This window comes from Pagrus major, chromosome 13 (genome assembly GCF_040436345.1).
Source record: "Pagrus major chromosome 13, Pma_NU_1.0".
In the NCBI taxonomy this organism is placed as follows: Eukaryota; Metazoa; Chordata; class Actinopteri; order Spariformes; family Sparidae; genus Pagrus; species Pagrus major.
Genome location: NC_133227.1, coordinates 29,130,809 through 29,149,946, shown reverse-complemented (window position 1 = coordinate 29,149,946; position 19,138 = coordinate 29,130,809). Strand labels below are relative to the sequence as shown.

General features: G+C 45.0%; 1 protein-coding gene across 1 annotated transcript; it reads right to left on the bottom strand.

Moving 5' to 3' along the window:
* Positions 1 to 1,679: 1,679 nt before the first annotated feature.
* prr7 (proline rich 7 (synaptic)) lies at positions 1,680 to 13,082 on the bottom strand. Its single transcript, XM_073479932.1, has 5 exons — positions 12,741 to 13,082; positions 11,597 to 11,604; positions 8,509 to 8,516; positions 1,969 to 2,376; positions 1,680 to 1,851 (listed from the first exon to the last, which is right to left on the bottom strand). Exons 1-5 carry the CDS (start codon positions 13,080 to 13,082, stop codon positions 1,751 to 1,753), a joined length of 867 nt encoding a protein of 288 aa, XP_073336033.1. The 3' UTR covers positions 1,680 to 1,750.
* Positions 13,083 to 19,138: the final 6,056 nt, after the last annotated feature.

Below are 19,138 nucleotides of genomic sequence, written 5' to 3'. Positions count from 1 at the left end.
AGGTTTCTGAAGACCCAGAAAGAAGCTCAGACTGGGCGGTACTGGCCGTCGCCATCTTGGCAGTGCCTGACTCCGCCCACCTCCCAGCTAATCCAATGGGCATGAGCTCCGTGGGTGGAGCTGAAGTGAACCTAGTTAGTTAAGCCCAACGAGTTTGTGACCCAAACAGCCAGAACATCGTACGTATCAGCCGCAAGGTGGCGAGCAACAACTGGCCGTGTGTGTGTGTGTGTGTGTGTGTGTGTGTGTGTGTGTGTGTGTGTGTGTACGTACAGTAGTGAGGGATCAATAGTTGTATCTAACGTGTGCAGTGGAGGATGCACACCAGCTCGATTCCACCAGAACCGGCTGTGTCACGGTTGTGATCCGTGCTCAGCACAGCATTTTGGAAGTGAAGTGTTTAGCCTGGCTAGTTTTGGCGGCTGTGTGCGGTCACAGTTCGGCGTCCAGCCGTGCTCACACTCGCGTCAGGCTGCCAGGTCCAGTTGAACCGAGCCCCACGGCTAACCGAGCCGTCAGGTAATTAGGTAGCTTGCAACAGCCGAGGAGAGCCAGCAAAGAGCAGCTGTTGTTAGTTACTCAACAACATGACTCATATTCTACAAATCATACTTTTTTTCAAGTGTAATGGAAACTATCAGGTAGACGAGAAGAATCAGAAAAAAACCACAAGAGGGTGAAAAAAAGTAAATCTCCAATAATAAAAGGATGAAGGAACACAAAGGTAAAAGCTGTCAAGGAGATGTCTTTGACTACTGAAGAGATATTGTGAAGTTGATGGCTTTATTTTTTGATATTCAACAGCATACTGCAGTAAAAACACTCCACCTCCTCCATAAATTAGAAGCCCAGCAGGTGAAGATGTTTTTTATTTCACAAGGAGAAAAAAAGGCAAGTTTGTCACAAAGCTTAAAGAATGATAATAAATCTGTACATGAAAAAAGTTTTGTCAACAGTTTGTAGTAAAGACGACATCGACGGCAACGAAGCAGCATGTAACAAAACGCAGTCACCGCCCCCTCCTCTCCTTTTTTTTTTCGTTTTGGCATTCGTCTCTAATGTCACGGCGACACTGAAGGTCACCACGTGTTCTTTGCCAAGTGTTAATACTCCCGGTCCTTGAGAAGGGGACGAGCTGCGAACATCGAAAAAAAAAAAAAAAAAATCAAGAGCAGATAAAAGAGGAGAGGTCGTCGTGGGCAACAGACAGTTCCCGGGAGCCATGGCAACAGCAGACTGGAACAATAGGCTGCTCGGTCGCGGAGAGACGAGAGGGAGGGATGAGCTGAACGAGAGGGTGAAGCGGGGAGGGGGAGGTGGAGATGAAAGGTGGAGAAACAGCTGTGCTTGTACCTCGTTAGGTTTCTTTTTCTCTCCTCCTCCGCTGCTCAGAAACAGCCTTGACTCAATTAGCCTCCATGCGACACCATGATGCCTCTGTGACTCAACAACACGGGTTTGAAGCGGTGTGTAATTTCCTCCTCGTATCCTCAACGCAGAGCCGTCAGACGCGATCCCAGCAGAGTAAGTGGCAGCCTTCGCCCACAGAGCCGCACCGGGGAATTGACCCCTGACGCCTTCGCAGCACTTTTTAACCCTCGTTGAGCTCTTTAAGGGAATTAAATCTCTACTTCTAGCGCGATTTAGTGCTGTAAACACTGAGGCATATAGACAGGAAGTCTGCTTTTGACAGATCTTCTGCTTCAAGGCTCTTCAGAGACGGTTAGACTCCTCCAGTGAGAGTCCAGGTCTAAACGGCGGTGCTCCGACCCAGCAGGGGGAAGGCTGTCGGCAGGCCACAGCTGGGCTCGAGTCCCCTCAGTCCATGGACCCCCTGAAGCCCCTGTAACCCTCCTTGGAACCCTTGAATCCCCCCTTGTAATCCTTGTATCCCCCCTTGGAGTCCTTGAATCCCTCCATGAAATCCTTGTATGCTTCCTCGGAGTCCTTGTATGCCTCCCTGCAGACGGTCATGAGTCCTCAGCTCTCGGCGCGGCATGGTCGCCATCGCAGCGGCAGCCTGGATGGAGCGGGGCCCCGGCGGCGTGAGGTTGTTGTGGTTCAGGTCCATGTTGGACAGCAGATGGCCCAGAGAGTCCCAGCGCTGGGACGAAGGCAGCCGTATGAGGGAGGAGTAGCCTCGCTCGGGGAACACGGTCATCACAGGAGGCTTGCTGGTCTCAGATCTGAAGACCGGAGGAGGATCCTGGTATTCCCTGGGAGGAGGAAGAGGTGGTGGGTGTGCGGCTCGGAGCGGGGCGGGCTTCAAGTAGGTGCCCCCCCGAGGGTCGGCCAGGACCTCGCTGTAGGGCGGCGGAGGGTCCTCCATCATGACGGCCTCCTCGTAGCACGGCGGCTTTCCAAATATATCTGTGTCTGTGGAGACAAAGGAGAATAAAGATGAATCACAACATAAAGACTCCTGCAGCACAAAGTACAGAAAGTGGGATCCAAAATTCACAGAGCACACTGAACATTTCTTATATTGTCACGTAAACCTGTTAAAAATGAGAAAGTTTGAGGAGTCAGAAGTCAAATTGTTGGAAGAGAAACAAACTTTATTTCCTCTCTGTCGCTTCTGTTCAGGCTCACTTGTTTTCCATCTGTTTGCCTCTGACGACACATTTTTAACGCACCGCAGAACGTTGTGCAACAAGATGCATCATAAAAATACACTTTCATCATGTTTATTCAGATCCGACAGGAAATGGAGGTAAAACGCCTCGTTTAGACCATTTAGACCAGTCTGAATGCTTTTAAGGCTCCTGTGTAGCTCTCATGTTATACCAGGGTTAATGGTGTCCACAGCATGTTAACGGCCCACAGTCAAATGTATTTTATGTGTGAACATTACAGTTGTGTGTTGCTGACGATGCAGAATGATTGTGTTTACTTTCCACCGTAGATTAAACTCCTGGGTGTCTGTTATGAAGGGAGGAGTGATTTCAGAGACGGTGTCAGTGGTTGGTTTTGGTTTGAGCCGTGTTTCTATAAAGCATTTTGAAATATATCACATCAGAAGTTTATAGAAATTCTAGCAAACTTTCTCTAATGACGCTCGCTTGAGGTGTTTTTGTGTCTTCTGTGAATCTGAGTTTAAGCGCAAAATGTTTGGAAACAGATTTGCAGAATAAACTGTGAACATTCAGCTCACGTGACTGATCAGCTGTTTCCGCTACATGCATTATAATTATTGCATTTCCTCGTTGTCTCCAGACAGCTGGCAACACGGCCGATGCCAGCTGACATGCGAGAACAAATACAACCTGCCCTATCAAATGTAATTCCTGAAGACCTCTCTCCATTTTGTCTCCTGGTTTGTTCACCTCCAGCCTGTTTACCGACGGAGCCACGAACCCCACACAGCGTCATCCTCTGAAGAAGTTACACTTTACGTAGCCGAGTTCAACAGTTTATGGAAACGCACCAGGTTCATCAACAGTTACAATCCTGAAGTTTGCCCACTTCATCCCTAAAATACGCCCTCTGGACTCAAATTTATCTTAAAGAATGACATTTGATTTATTGTTCCTGCTAACACTGAGTGTTAGGGGTTTGTTTCCCCTCAAGTTTCTCCTTTTTTGTAATATTTCCAGTCAGTATCTTTGTACAAAAATGAGCTAAAACACTTCAATGTCAACAAATGCTTCGTTGCCCCAAAGACTTCTGCAAAATACACAACCGGTCGCTAAAATCACCCAGCTGAAGTGGTCTATAACAACATTTCCTTTTCTGCCAAGGCTGCACTTTGTGAGCGTGGCAGTCTGATAAAAAGCCTTGACAGGATATTTTCCGCTGTATTTTGTCCACAAGCAGATTCTCCACTAATTGGACCGTTCACACCTGTTGCTAATTTCTCCGGAGAACCGACCAGCAGAGGAACGTCCTGTTTTATTTCTGCAAGCGGTTAAAGACCTCAGCAGTGAAGACGCGTTCAGACCGATGCAGGAATCTGGACCAGGTTCTGCATATTCAGCAGAAGCAGCTGAACTGAACTGAGCGGGTTTTCCAGCTGCGTTCAGCGACGCTGAGACGTGAATCAGTCAACAGACTGCTGGAGTTTCACTGAGGCTGCTGCCGCTGAAGTAAATGAATGTTTTCTTTATTCCAGACAGGATTCCCCATCATCATGGTTGGAAATCCAAATGCGTCTGTTACACGATACAAATCACTTTGACATTTTCTTCTGGATGCCATTTTAGTAAAAAACTGTTTATTTTGTTTTACTGTAGAGAAGCAAAGCACAGAAACAAGAATCTCTACCTCACAAAACACAAGTTCTGTCCTGCAGCAGCTCTGAAATACCTGCGACCTGACAGAGAGCCTGTGGGCACAACGTAAGTCTGTTTCAATGTATGGTCAGTATAGAGAAGGGCAACACACATCCGTCTTTCTGCACCAACTGTGGACAGTTTGTATTTCCAGGCTGATGAATCTGCCCAGATTCTGATCGATATCTGTCGAAATGCTGCACAAACTCTCCTGCTGCTTTCAAAGGCTTCACTGGACCTGAAACATTACCGCTGACTCGACTTCTCACCTTCTCTCACAGGATCCTCTGGAGAAAATAAAAAAGTTTGCACCTTTTTTTTGTAAAATGCAACTCTTCTATCCATTTGAGCATCATATCTCAATGCCGTATTATCAGTTTTTTGTTTCCAGCTACTCAGGATACTACAAGGTCTCGTACTATCGACTCTCAGCCTGAAACCTTAACATTAAACTGTCACCGAGAGGAGAGGAGCTTCACCAAACCGCAGATTATCCGAACGAAAACTCAACCTCTGTAATCACAATCAGAGCTGAGAGAGAGCGAATAACAATCAGTTTGACCTGATGCTCATAAAAGCACCGTGAGTTTGAACCGGTATTAATGACAAACTAGAGGGAGTAGGAGAGGAATCCCTCCTAACACGTGATGAGATGTATGACGTCTCTGCAGCATGTTAACTAACTGGTCTGTCACATTCAGCAGACGCAGCAGTCGCATACATGAACGTGTATGTTGGTAGATGTCGGCACGTTCACAACAGAGAATTAAATATTAAGCAGCAGAATGCGACTCGTGAAAATGATGTGAGAGTGATGCTTCTCCTGCCTCAAACAATCTTTGGCTGCTTTGCAGACACCTGCTGCAGACTCAGTGAATTAACATTAATTACACATCTGATCAGACATGCTAACACCGAGCACGTTAACATGCACACTAATAAACCGATCATTATCTGATTAATGGAGCCACCAGATTATTCAAGTGTTCATAATGTGATACGCTTTATCGGATAAAAGCCGTTATGGGATTATGAGACGTCCGATAAACACACCTAGTTTTCTGCCTAATTTTCCTTTTTATTTAGCGCATGTGTAACAGCGTTTTCTGCTCATATGTATAACAGGAAGGACGGCCCTGACCGGCGGAGACGCCATGTCAGATTATTGTGGTCGTGTAAACATTGTCGACTGCTGAAAGTGAGAAGCCGTGTCTGTTAACTACCTGCATGTCTTGTACTCTGCTCTTTTGCTATTAAGAGAGAAGGGATGAGCCAGTGAATCTGTATTTTACCAATCCGGGTGTCAAAGTCAATCTGCTGTAATGTCACTCGGATAATAGGTGGGTCACCGGAGTGAAATGCTCACAATGCAGAGCCTGAGCCTCCACCTTGGCCTGCTAATGATGCAGAGACGCTCTCCTTTACCACAACCAGAGTTCAGCAAAGAAAGGATCAGATCTTTATGCTTTTAGTCAGTACACTCCATTAAAATATGCCCCAACGACCCTGAAACAGACTCTGAGAAGCACTTACGGAAAAATTCACTTTATAAAGTCAGTAGATTGACTGCAAGGGTAAAAAAAAAACAAGCTTGACGTTCAGTTGACACACGGTTCTTGTGCGTCTTCAGGGAATACGCAGCTGAGTCAAGTGTTTCTCTGTTTGAGGACAGCAAACGTCCGAGGAAAAAGGGAGTGGTGCGCCTCATGATGCTGAAACATGGCGGATGAACGTAAACACTGAGTGCAACAGTAAGATAGTTTTCAAAAACACTCTTGAGTTATAAAATGCATGTTTGTCACTCCGACATGATGCACACGAACACCTTCTGAACTCAGGAAACGGGATCATGAATGCAGCATGATTCATTTGCTGCCTTTTTTTAATTGTGCGAACAGAAAGTACGACATCACTGTATCCTCTTCTCGTGAAGTTCAACATGGTGACCTTTGCCCAGTGAAGCGGCAGCACAGACGTTTCTTCTCGAGCAGACGAGCACAAACTTCTACGTGTCACTGCCCACGTTCAGCACCAGCAGGTCACTCGCCTGCTCACTTCAGTTCTGAGTGGCCACAGCAAAGTGTGTCCGGATGTGTACGGATAATTACGCTCTTGAGCCCACAAAGACTTTTTAATCACTACTTGTGAAATGATTCTGCAGCTAAAGGTTTGAAACGGATACGACACTAATTGTCAACAGTCTTTTCCAGCAAGGTTTATTTTGCACAAACTTGTCCACTGTAAAATATTGTTCAGATGTTCATTAAACAAGTTTTAATGCCTCTTTAATATGTTGTAATTTTTCCGCCCTGTGGTATTGATTATTTGTCTTGGTATCGTATCAAACTTTGAAATTCTAGTATCGTGACAACCCTAACTGTTGCTCCTTTTTCATGTCCATGTTGGTGTTCAGGTTCGCTGTCAATTTAAAGCAAATATCTTCATTATTGATTAATGAGACGATTATTTCAGAATTAATTGATTCATCGTTGTGTCTACAAATGTCTTAACTTCGAGAAGTCCAAAGTGACGTCTTCAAATCGCTTCTTTTGTCCGACCAACAGTCAAAAACCCCAAAACTCTTCATTTACTGTCAGAAATGACAAAGAAAAGCAGCAAATCTTCACATTTAAGAAGCTGTTTGACACATTTTCTTGAATAAATGACAGAAAGAAAATTTATTGCCAACTATTTTGCAAATTAGTCGCTTCAATCATCTGGATGTAGCGTCTCTGACACATCTCATTTGTCAGCCTCGACCCGTTAACAACAACAAACATCATAAAGGTGTAAATCAACAGCTGTTTGTTGAGCCGTCGCCATGGAGCCGGATGTATTTGTGTACACCTGGCCAAAATCCATCGGTCCTCCGACCCGCCTCACACATGCCTCCAGGATCACGCTCTCATTGTTCCTCAGCTCGGCGTTAACTCCCCTGTCGATCCGCGTGCCGTAAACAACCGAAGCAGCTGCCAGGACGGCTTTAAATAAACATCAGAAACCGTGTCGAGCACAAACGCACGGGACTGATGTTTCCAGCGGGAGGATCAGGAGGGCTTCGTTTGAAGCAGCAGCCAGCTCTCTGAGGAGGACGTGCGTGATGCTAACTGTAATCTGTGACAGCTACTGTGTGAAAACACTGATCACATTAGTCAGGCTGAGTTACAGGAGTGCACAGAAACATGGTGGTTGACTGTGCAACAGATCGATTTTACTCATTTTAGCTGCCAAACGGGAGCAATTTCAGTATTTCAGCATCGTCGAAACAACCGCAGCTGATCAGGATTCATCTCAAACATCTTCTTTTCATCCTCATCTCATCCCCTCCCCTGTTCCTTCTCCTCGCCGATGTCATTTCATCTCTCATTTCTAATATCAGCATCTCAACAACCACGCAGGATTCATCACATCAGTTGTAGGCAGATCAACCACGATCATCTCATTTTCTACTAACGACACTCATCAATAACGACTTAACGTCATCGGAGGCAGAGACCGAGGGCAGAACCAAACTTGCTTTTGCTGTTCACACCTCTGCAGTCGGCTGCAAAGAGGAGGACTCGTCACCCACCGTGTGTGTGTGGGTCAGGACTCGGCTACAAAAAGCCTGTCAGAGCGAGACGTGCTGGCTGTGTGGGATGACAGCTGAGCGATGCGTGACATTTTTTTGTGTTTGTGTCGTTTCTAACGTCACAGTTTCAGATGTTTTTAAAGCACACTTTCTTTGCTGTGAGCATCCGAGCATCCACGAATGTTTTACAATTTTATATTTGACTGTTTTGGTTTTCTTTTTCATTGTTTCCTATTTTATTTTGTAGGTTTTATCCTCTTTTTTCACCTCACGTACACTCGGTTTATTGGACACACCTCACTAAAATGAATGAAGGTGATTTCAGAGTGTTGATTGAACTGTGGGGTCATTTTGGAGGATCTAGTTTTCGGTGCTGGTGAACAGTATTCAGGTGTTTCTATTATTTTGTGCACCCCGTTTAACATCCGCAGCACAAACTGCCTCCAAAAAAACATCAACATCAATATTCTCGCAACTGAGTGAACACACCGGGTTTAACAGCAGGTTTCAATCCATCTCCTTGGTTTGTCTTTTTCGATACTGCGTATTCATCCGATCCGAGATGCAACAAGTGTGAACGTGGTATGAATTGTCTCCTCGTCTCTCTCTCGTCTCGGCTCCTGGCTCGTCTCTCTCCGTCCTCTGCTGAGCTCAGCTGGTCGGCACCTGCTTCTCTTGTAGCTCCTCTGCTGCCTGGATACTGAACCTCTCCATCAGTCTGCTTTGTGACCGAGACTCCAGCAACCTTTTGTTTTATCCTCCGCTGTCTGTCTCTGCTCGTTAACCATCTTTGACAGCAGCTGATGCTCTTTCACTCGCTCCAGCTCTCCCGTTTACTCTCCAGAAATCCCTCTTTTCTCACACTCGACAGATTATGCAGGTTTTTTGCTGTTTCTGCTCTGCAAATGTATTCCTTCTCTCCACTTTATGTTTGATACAACAGCACAAACACGAGTAAAGTCTCATGCGATCCACTACAGCGACGACACAAACTGGAGGCACATTTTAATCTCTGTGAAAATTAGCATTAGATGAGCCGCTGTACACGTTAAAGCTCTGATGTCGCTCAGTTTTGTGGGATTTTAGTCGGTCCCTTCACCGTCGTGTTTGAGATGCCTGTGCGTCTACTTAATGCTAATGCTGCTCACAGCTGACAGTCATTTTCACTGCAGCTGCACTTATTTTTCCATTTCAGACGTCTTTACAATTCAAGTGGCTGTGAAAGCACTTTTCTGGCTTTCTAGTTTGACGCTTGAATTTCCTGAAAAGGAAAGTTTGCTTTCCTGCCAGCAGGGCGAAGCAGAACGAGCCAAAAACTCATGAATTAATTTCCATAAAAAATGTCTGTACACGGCGACCTTGGGCTGAGGAACGATGGGAAAGAGGAAGGCTGAGGACCGGACAGGAGAAGCCGCTCTCTTTTGTATAGAGTTGATGTGCCCTTGAGCAAGGCACTTGACTGCCAACGAGCGTTGCCGCTCAGAGATCTGCAGCGTTAGTCTGTCGTTGGCAACCAAACACATTCGTCTTGCGTGGCACATTAAAATGTCTGCGTTCCCAGAGAAAGCTAACAGCTGCTGGCCTGTTTGTCTGTAACATTAGCGACCAGGTGAGTGTTTGAGTAACTTGGCCTTTTCAGTGTGTCGGCCGCTGACTCGGAGGTTGTTGTTATGGTTGTTTCCTGTAACAGCGGGGATCCTGACGAAGGTGGGATGCAGATAATTAAGCCGACTGATCATATAAGACTATCTCAGTCTACATCCGGTGAATCAGACCAACCTGCAACCCGTCAGTTGTGACGTCTGATTAAGTATTGATTGAAAAAAACATGTAATGACGGGAACAATGACGACCACAGCGAGCCTAGTGTCTAACTTAAAGTGGCAATCTCAAAGATTTATGGAAGCAGCAGTGGCAGGTGTATTTTTGGACCTCAGTCGTCAGTCGGCACCACATGAAAGCCAAAAGGGAATGACGTCTTCTGAGACGGTTATTATAACACTAAGTAACGTAACGTTATGTACTAACTTATCCCGGTCATTATGATGAAGTGATGAACTTGATGGAAACGTAATTAACGGTTCCAACCTTGCAAACCGTGTCTCTAAGTCACCACTGATACGGGAACGGTACGTGTAACGTGATGTAGCTATCCCAACGCCAGCAGAGACCAGGACAAACACAACCTACTCTCTCTGGCCGACTGATCACTGCTGGGCGAACGCTTCACTCACTGCGCGTCGCTTGTGATATTTTCCAGTAAAGTAGCCACCGACGCCCAGTGTACAACTTTGGTATTACAGCAGTTGCAAGGGGCTCAATCATCACAGTGTTACCTCAGTCGACGATAGCGACTTAACAGATATTTATTTACATTAAAATCTTCGAGATTATTACGTTATAACCCGAACCCAAAATGATCTTTTCCTCAAGCTGACCAAGTAGTTTTGGTGACTGAAACTAACCAAACTGCAGCCGTTTCACGACCTGAACAGTCCAAAAGTCTCGTGCCAAATGTCTGTCCGCAAGCTGCTAACCAGACGTCACACATCACGTTTTATTGCAAACTTGCGCCGGCCAAGCTGCTGTGTGTGTCCACAGAAGAACAAAGTGATAACTCGTATCAGCTTTGTCTGAAACAGTAACTGTAATAATTCTCCCCCACTGCCTACGAAATCATTACGCTGGATAGAAAACATCAACAACTCTTCATGTTCATATAGAAACAATGTAAACGTTTCCTCCAGCTGCTCCTGCGACTCTACACTCTCCTCTGATCGTCTCTCTTTCTTCTCGCCTCTGTTTCCTTTTTATTTTAGCCCGGCCGTGTTGTTGCTCGCTCCGTCACCGCTCGGCCTCCACAGTCACCGCCCACGCCTCAGCGGCAGCTGTCACCATGACGCCCCGCGGGGGAGCGCTGCCCGGCGGGGAGGGAGGTGGTAGCTGGGAACTGAAGAGCCTAAAAGAAATCTGACACAGTGCTTTAATGTAATCCTCCTCCCGTCCTCCGCTGCTCTGTCTGCTGCCTGTGAATTCATTTAGTATTCTCTGTTTTTGCTGATTTAACAAACTGACTTCAAATTTTGATTCTTGTGAATAAAATATGCATTTGGCTCGTAAATAAAGAGCAAGTGAGACGTGACGGGTTTGGCATTTACGCTCGGCGGTACAGAAGTGATTAATGTTCTGCTCGAGGGAAACGTTTGGTGTTCTGACGAACGGATGCGGCGCTGTTGGTTTTTTTTTTGTGTTAATTCTGACTGCAGAAGTTTAAAGAGATAAAGAGGAAACGCTGCGTGGTGAGAAAACGACCGTTTCATCCATTACTGGAGCTCGATATCTTGAAGCCAGAGACGGCTGGATGTGCTCTGAACAATTAAACATTTTTGAGAAGGCGTGAAAACACCGTGGAGTCACTGACGGTGTTTCTACTCAAAGTGCCTCAAATCAGAAAACAGTTGGTCCTCATGTCGTGTGTTTAATATACATTTGTATCCGCCGCTTTCAGGAAATAGCCACAGCCTCACACTCTGACTCCGACAGCAACAAAGCTTCTCGCCTTCTCCCGCCTACTCAATTATTATGTTACCAAACTGCCAAAAATCGAAATGGACACGCTCCCATGCAGACTGGCTGCCCTCGATACTCCTCGTGCCAAACCTGCAGCTGATCTGCCAGAGAATGCAGAAGAGACACAGAAGAGACGGACCGTGGACTCTCGCTCGCCAGATTTGTTCCTGTACCAGAGTCAGACGGTACAGTCTGTGCTCGTTAGCCTGCGGATAATAATCCTGCAGAGCTTCGGAGAGACTCACTGCTGCGGTTTGGTTCATAGTCAAGACTTTTCATAGCAGTTTACATGCGCTGTGTTAATTATTGTGTTACATTTAGATTGAAATACTTACAGGAGCTATATGTGAGAAGTCTTTGTTTTTAAAACATTGAAAAATTAACCAAAATAATAAACAGTCTGATGAAATAGGCGTTGGCGTCGTGTCGAACACGTCCACGTGTTGTGTTGCAGAGATCTCTACTGAAGTGTAGGGGTGTAACGGTACGTCGATCCGGATCGATATATCAGTCCAATAGCATCGATACGCCTTTATTTTGAAATTCCCATGAAATGTCTGTGTCTCGGTTGTTGTCTCAGATTGTTTTCCATTTAAATGTCTGGAGCTATTGTTAATAAATACCTTTTTTAAGCATCTCCCTGTCTTGGTGTCTGCCACTGGGTCCTACAAACAACCTCGTAACAGCTGCAGGTCTATAATGAAATCCTGAAATCTGCCTTCTGGCTTTTGTGCACCCAAAAAACATAAAATTATCCACAAACATCCTTCAGATCGACACTCTTAATATCTCTGGACAATTCATCTCGACATCATTGCAAGTAAAAGGGAAACCACAATGATTTTTGAGGCTTAAATAAAGGTTTGAATGAATAAACCTCAAATTAACTTCTGATTTCAGATGCAACTGCAACGCCACATACGTACATTTAATTGCAACATGTAGATGTGGAGAGAATAAACATGATTATCACGGTAGGTGAAGTTAAACTCAATTATTTCATAAATTATCCGCTTTAATTAGCTGCAGCTTTTTATTTTGGAAGGATAACGAAGCATAAATTCATGCCATTAAACACCCACACACCCTGTGAGACGCTCTGGTGCACAACATCAGAAATGCGACATGCAGTATATGAGTTATACGAAATGATGCGATGCACCATATTGTCTTTCTGGTCTTTTTGTTTTCATCTTAATTTAACGACTTATTTAAATAATTACCTAAATAGAGGAATACTACTACTAAAAAAAGGTCAACAGAAATTATGCGAAGAACAAGAAATATGCAAACAGTAACAGTCCCTTCTCGTTACCTGGCATGCTGACCCAGTTGGCCTCTGGCATGGGATGAGGGACCGGCAGAGGAACCGGCGGCGACAGCGTCGGAGGAGGGCAGAACTGCGGCGGCTCCCTGGGCAGCTGCGTGGGTGGAGCTGCAGGTGGTGGGGGTGGAGGAGGAGGAAGAGGAGGGTATCCCGCGGGGTGACAGCTGAGCGGCTCCATCTCCACGGTCCGCAGACACTGCTCCCTCAGCCTCTCCTCGTGGCGGCGCTTCAGCCGGCGCTGCAGGAAGCTGCAGAAGCAGCAGAGCATGACGACGACGGCCCAGACCAACCAGAAGCCGGCGAAACAGGCCAGGAAGGTGTAGGTGCCCTGTGACATCACCATGGCAGTGACGGGCCGGGCTGATAGGTCCCCCCTGAGGCAGGAAGAGGTGGTTTCAGACGAGGTCCTGTTGTGATTGTGATTCGTCTCTCCAGGACCAATTAGAGAAATTCTGGCACGTTTATCACATTCGGTGATAAAAATATGCTAATTAAAGTGCTGACACGGCTGTCTGAAGGCTGTAATCCAAGACGGGACCTAAAAAAATAACAGCAGGAGATAACAGGTGGCAGATCAGCCACGTGACTTGAATACTGGTGAACTTAAGTCACTAAAAATCCTTCAGAATCAACACAAAACATCTGAAAATCTAATCATCACTGTGCTCTGTGGCAGGTTAGTTTCAAGATGGCGGCTCAATAAAATGGCTTCTGCTTTCTTGTTAGAATTTAAAGGAAAACGTATCCACGATCCTTAAAAATGAAGATAATTTAAGTTAAAAACCGTCCAAATAAATCCAGAAACAAGTCAGAAGAATCTGCATCTTTCTCTTCATCGCCGTCAAACGTCTGAACACGAGACGTTCTGCAGTTTCTGTCCTGGTTCTGTTTATCGAGGTTTGTCTGCAGCATCCTCATTAAGATGTGCAATCATTCTTATTAAATAAAAAACTCATTAAAATGTTTTTTTTCCTGGAGGAAGGAGCTGAATGCAAAAAAAAACCTAACGATGAAGTTAATCGCCTTGGAAACAGCGGCTGCAGCTCGTTGGTCTCACCGTCACAGATTCTGTCCGCTTGGTTCAGAGACAAATGGACCTTAATCACAGGATGTTACATGTTGAATGTTGAAACTTGCAGCGCTGCAACACCAGATTCACTATGAAATCGGAGGAAATCTTTGTGCTTTTTTTAAATACTGAAGGTAAATATATTTTACTGAAGAAGTCTCTGTATATTTCAGAGTTACTGAGATCAAAAATCTTGTAGTAACAAGTAAACCTGCAAGAAATCGATATTTTTCAGTTTTTTTCGAATCATTTGTATCCGTACAGATCAGCTCCTCATTTACACATTAATGTGTCTGAGTCTGCAGTAAACTCTTCACCTGCAGGTGAAAAACATTCATTTAATTCTCCGGACTCCTTTCAGTAATCCACCGTCTCAGTTTTTATGAAAGGCTGTCGTGTCTGAAAACGTTTCCATCTTTTCTGATGGAAAACAAAGTCTTAACGGCATCATCGCCTGATGTTTGAGGCAGTCCAACAGAGAAAAGACGAGGGAAAACAAAAACTGGAGGGGGTCAGACGACCTGAGGCAGCGTCCAATCAGAAGCACCGATGTGTGAATCCCTGTCAGACGAGTTCGTCCACGTGAAGCTCAGCCTGGTCCGCTCAGGGCTGCGGGGTCCCGGAGTCGGGGGTCCGTCAGCACCGGCCGTGACGCCGAATTCTTCCCTCTCAGATCCCGACGGGACTCCTCGGCCTCACGCTGCTCTACAAAGACACACGAGGAGAAGACGAGAGCATCGTCAACGATTATCAGAGGACAGATTCAGACAGAAAATTCAACACAGTGAGAAGTCAGAGCAGTGAAACAGGGCAGAGGTCGTGTGTTCAGGCAGGACGGCGACGCCGACCTCAGGGGGCGAGGATCAGGTTCACACTTCAGAGAAGAAGCTCGCAGGGAAAATATTCTGCGACGACTGAAAACCTTTTGTTAAAACTAACAGATGACTTCAGTTATTCCTCTGCTTCTGCACAGCTCATAACAAGATCAATAACAATCAGATAGTTTAAGTTTTTAATGATGAAGAACAACCAGGACGCGTCGCTTTTAAAGGAGCATTCTGTAGTTTAGAAAAGAAAGAGCTTCCTTTACTGTCTAAACAAACTAAATAAACATACTCAATTTCACAGTTTTACTTGTTAATTCACTTATGGAAAGTATAAATCTTTCTGGATTTGTATTATTACCTCATTAAAATTGTAAATATCAAAATTCTGAGTTTGAATTTCTTCTCAAATCTACAAAGTGCCTCTTTAAAGGAGCCACGCTGCTCGTAAAACTCATAACTGATGCACGAGTCCCAGATTACTTCTGCTGTAATCATACGTCATTATTCCATCATCGAACCAGCTGACATTTTGTAACTGTGAGCACAAAGTGAAATTTCTTTTGTCAGAAAGTATTTGGCGAACAGTGTCAGGAAATGACTCAGAACATTATGATATTATAAATATCCCAAAAATACCTAAATGGACTGGAGTGGTAGGAGACAGGAAAGTCAAATGATTTGTGAAAATCGAGTCGTTCCTCTGCGGCTCAATAAAGTCACATTATTTCCTTCTGTTCTTTGCACCTTGAACGTTAACAGAAGTCGTTCTTGGGCATTTCCTCAAGTAAACGACAGCGTTCGTCGTTTTCAGCATGTGAAATCCAGTCGAGGAGTTTCAGGAGCTGAACGAATCCACAATTTAAGAGGTCCATGAAGAAGACAGACAGAAAAATGGACACACAGATGAAGGTTTGATACGAGTATAATATCCAATATGCAGCCCAAATCTGAAGGGAGGATATTGGATTCAGAAGAAGCCTCCCAGACAGAACATTTTCTTCTTGTTCTTCTTCTCTCAAAGGGCCCAAAAAAATAAAAAATCCTCTTTAACTCCAAAAGAATATTTTAGTTTTTAGTTCAAACACGTTTCTCTGCACATTTTACAGCAACATGCAGCTGGAGCAGGTGTTTCTGAGCCGAACCTTCAGGGGGAGAACGGGAGCGAGCCCACGGATACATTCATTAATACGTTCTGACGGACTGATTCTGTTTCCTTCTGCTGCTGATAAACGTGTTTGTTTTTCTAAAAAGCATTATCGAGAAACAGCCTGTGTGTGTGTGTGTGTGTGTGTGTGTGTGTGTGATTATTCTGCTGGTTTCAACTAAATTATTCATGTATTCTGTTTTCCACCATTTAGAAAACACAAACAGCTTTTTTTCTTAATTTGCTCCGATCCGTGCCGGATATCTGCATCTTGATTTGCATCTGATCTGCAACATTATTGTTTTAACTCTCCACTACGGTGACATAAAGATGTATAAAGATGTAGACATGTAATTCCCAACGATGATGCAGAAGCTCCTCTGGAAACTTAGATGATTTGTTCTCTTCAGCGTTTCAGTGAAATCTGACCGGAGCCGACGGTGGAGGACAGAAGGTCTTGCGGATCTTCAAGTCAACGACCCCAAACAGACGGACGTTGATTGGACTGCAGACCTCCATCTGGTGACCTGACGCCAAGACACTCTGAAGACTGAACGCTGGACTGTACAGCCGTCTGTCTGGTTGCATTGTGTACTTTTTCCAGGAGAAGTTTTTGTCGCTGGACCAAACTTCATGATGAAAAAGTGAAGTTTTAGTCTGGTCACGCCAGCAGCTCTGTGAGGATGTAAGGTTGCCTCTGTAAAATATGAAAGGAGCTTCCAGGTCTGAAAACCTGTTGACCAAACCTGCAGCAGGGGGCGACTCACTGGTTGCACAAGGGAGCGTGATTGTATTTGAGCTTATGAGAAAATGAGCCTACTTCTCACTTGATTTATTACCTCATGAGTTCATGGTCTCGATCTGTAGTTTCAAGACTTCTTCAACACGGCATGATGTTCATTTTGTAAATTATGGTCTGATTTTGAGCAAAATAGAAACCAAAGTTATTTAAGTCCCCATGAAACGGCTCATAGAATTCTAGTTGCTTGAGCATAGTTACGCATTTCCTGACTCGGACGAGGATGGAAAAACGCCGCGCCAAGGCGAGTTTAACGAACTGAATGCAGTACAGAGGTGGTTTTCTACACCTGGCAACCCGGGGATGAGTCAGTCAGGACCGCTCACCAAGCTAACAGCAGCTAACTACATGTAGCAGCAGTTAGCGCTTACTTTAGCCAAGCGAGGGTAGCGGGGGGGGGGAACCAGAAACCCATGAGTGCAGGATGAGTCATCAACATTTCAAGGTAGTTATTTTCCAGGAAGTTACAAACTCTAAAACATCAAATACTTTCAAAAAGGCTTTTTTTCCCGCTGTTGGTGCCTGGTACTGGTGTAGAGGTGAGATAAGGAGCAAGACGTGTGAAAATACAGCGATGTTGACTTTATGACTTTAAGATTCATCCTGAGAGGGACATGAATTTCTGTGCGATGTTTCGTGGCACTCCGTCTGATAAATATTGAGATATTCCACATATAATGATGTGATTTTGGGAGGTGAGTCATCAGCTGCTATGAGACAACGGCCCTCCCGATGCTCCTGTGAGTTTGAAATGTCGAGTACAGACTTTTGTTTTTGTTTATTTCACAATTTTAAAGATCATCTGCTCATCTCTGCATCACTTTTGGGAGCCACTAGTCACGGTTCACCCGTTCGTCAGCGGCAGCAAAATGACGACAAAGAGAGAGAGATGTTTTCAGAAAACACTGATGAGATTATGAACGTAATATTTCTTCGCCTGCTGTCTGAACATCTCCAGAGGGAATCGCATCACTTTGAAAACCTCTGAACAGTCGTGACTTCTCCCGTCAGCTGCCACATCACAAGCTGTCACCACTCGAGCTGAACCGAAAACATTGACAGCAGTGTGGAAATAAGATATCTGAGAAGAAGTGGCACCTACTTCGTCTTCGAATCGAAACAGTTGTGACGAATGTGTTTTTCTTTCTGATTGGCCACTTGAACAGTATCACGGTTGTATTTATAGCTCGAGTGGAGCCTCAGCGTTCGTGTCATGTACTTTCGTCTTCCACCTCCACATCACCTTTGGGAATGGCCCTCCTGTGTCTATTGTAATTTGAAATTGTTCAGCAGAGGTGATTCATCAGCAGAGAGCCTTCGCGAGGCCGCTGATATTTCAATCTACGAGCACCGATATTGAGCAGAGCCTTTGTTTACTCCCTACGCGTCCTGCCTGTCCGATCCCGTCATCACAAAGGAGAGTTCAACGGGATTCGGACCTCGGCCTCCACCTACGCGTACAGTACACACTCACACTATTTATATCATCGCTCTCTCTTTTATCTCCACTCATGTCGACTACAATCTGGAATAAAACTGATCTCTCTCTGATTTAAACGGCCTGAACGAATGAACGATTTGAATTTGAACTCTGAGAGCTGAAAGGCGACAATAAAACATGAATAGGCAAAATATTACGGAGGTTGTTGGATGGTGAAGCACTTTCAGGGTTTGTTGGGGCTTAATAGAGACACTTTGTGCCTTTTATCCACTGAGATGATTGCTGTATTACCTCGTTACATCAAACAAAAGGGAAAAGGAGAGCTACTAGCCAGGCTTTCACTCAAATTTAGTGCAAATTTTAACTGAATTTCAGCATAAGAAAATGTGAATAAATGCTTGCCAGTCCTCACTAGAAAAAACATAACGGATGTTTTTGCAAGCAGCTTATACATCCATTGTCTGCAGCCGCCTATCCTCTTCAGGGTCACGGAGGGGCTGGAGCCGATCGCCAGCTGACATTGGGCGAGCGGCGGGGTACACCCAGTGCTGACATATAGGGACGAACAACCATTCACGCCTACAGACAGTTTAGAGTAACCTATCTAACTTTTTGCATGCCTTTGGATTGTGGGAGGAAACCGGAGTGCCCGGAGTAAACCCACACAGACACGGGGGGAGAAGACGCAAAATCCAATTACAAAATCTCGTCGGCTTTTTTTCGAGGGAACCAGGGCGATGCTAACTTCCGGGTTAGCCTACAAAAATACATCATCGCTACACCACTCCAGTGTTTCGCAACGTTAACCCCGTGGCGACGAAGGTCCATCGCTGGCACTCATCACAGGATTTGACGAGTGACGTTTAAATCACGATTCATGGACGTCATTTATTCAGTAACTGTTCCACCTGCACCGAGCTTAAAAACTTCCACTTTCATACCCACAAATTGAAAATTGTAAAGGATGGAAACAAATTACAGTCTTCCAAAACATCACAAAAGCCCATTATAAAAATGGTCTATTGAGAGTTTTTCCGCCTCTGTGGATAAAGTTTGGTTTCAGGGGCCCTGCTGAGTCGTCTTGTAGACAAACAGGAGATTTGTTTCCACTTCACTGAA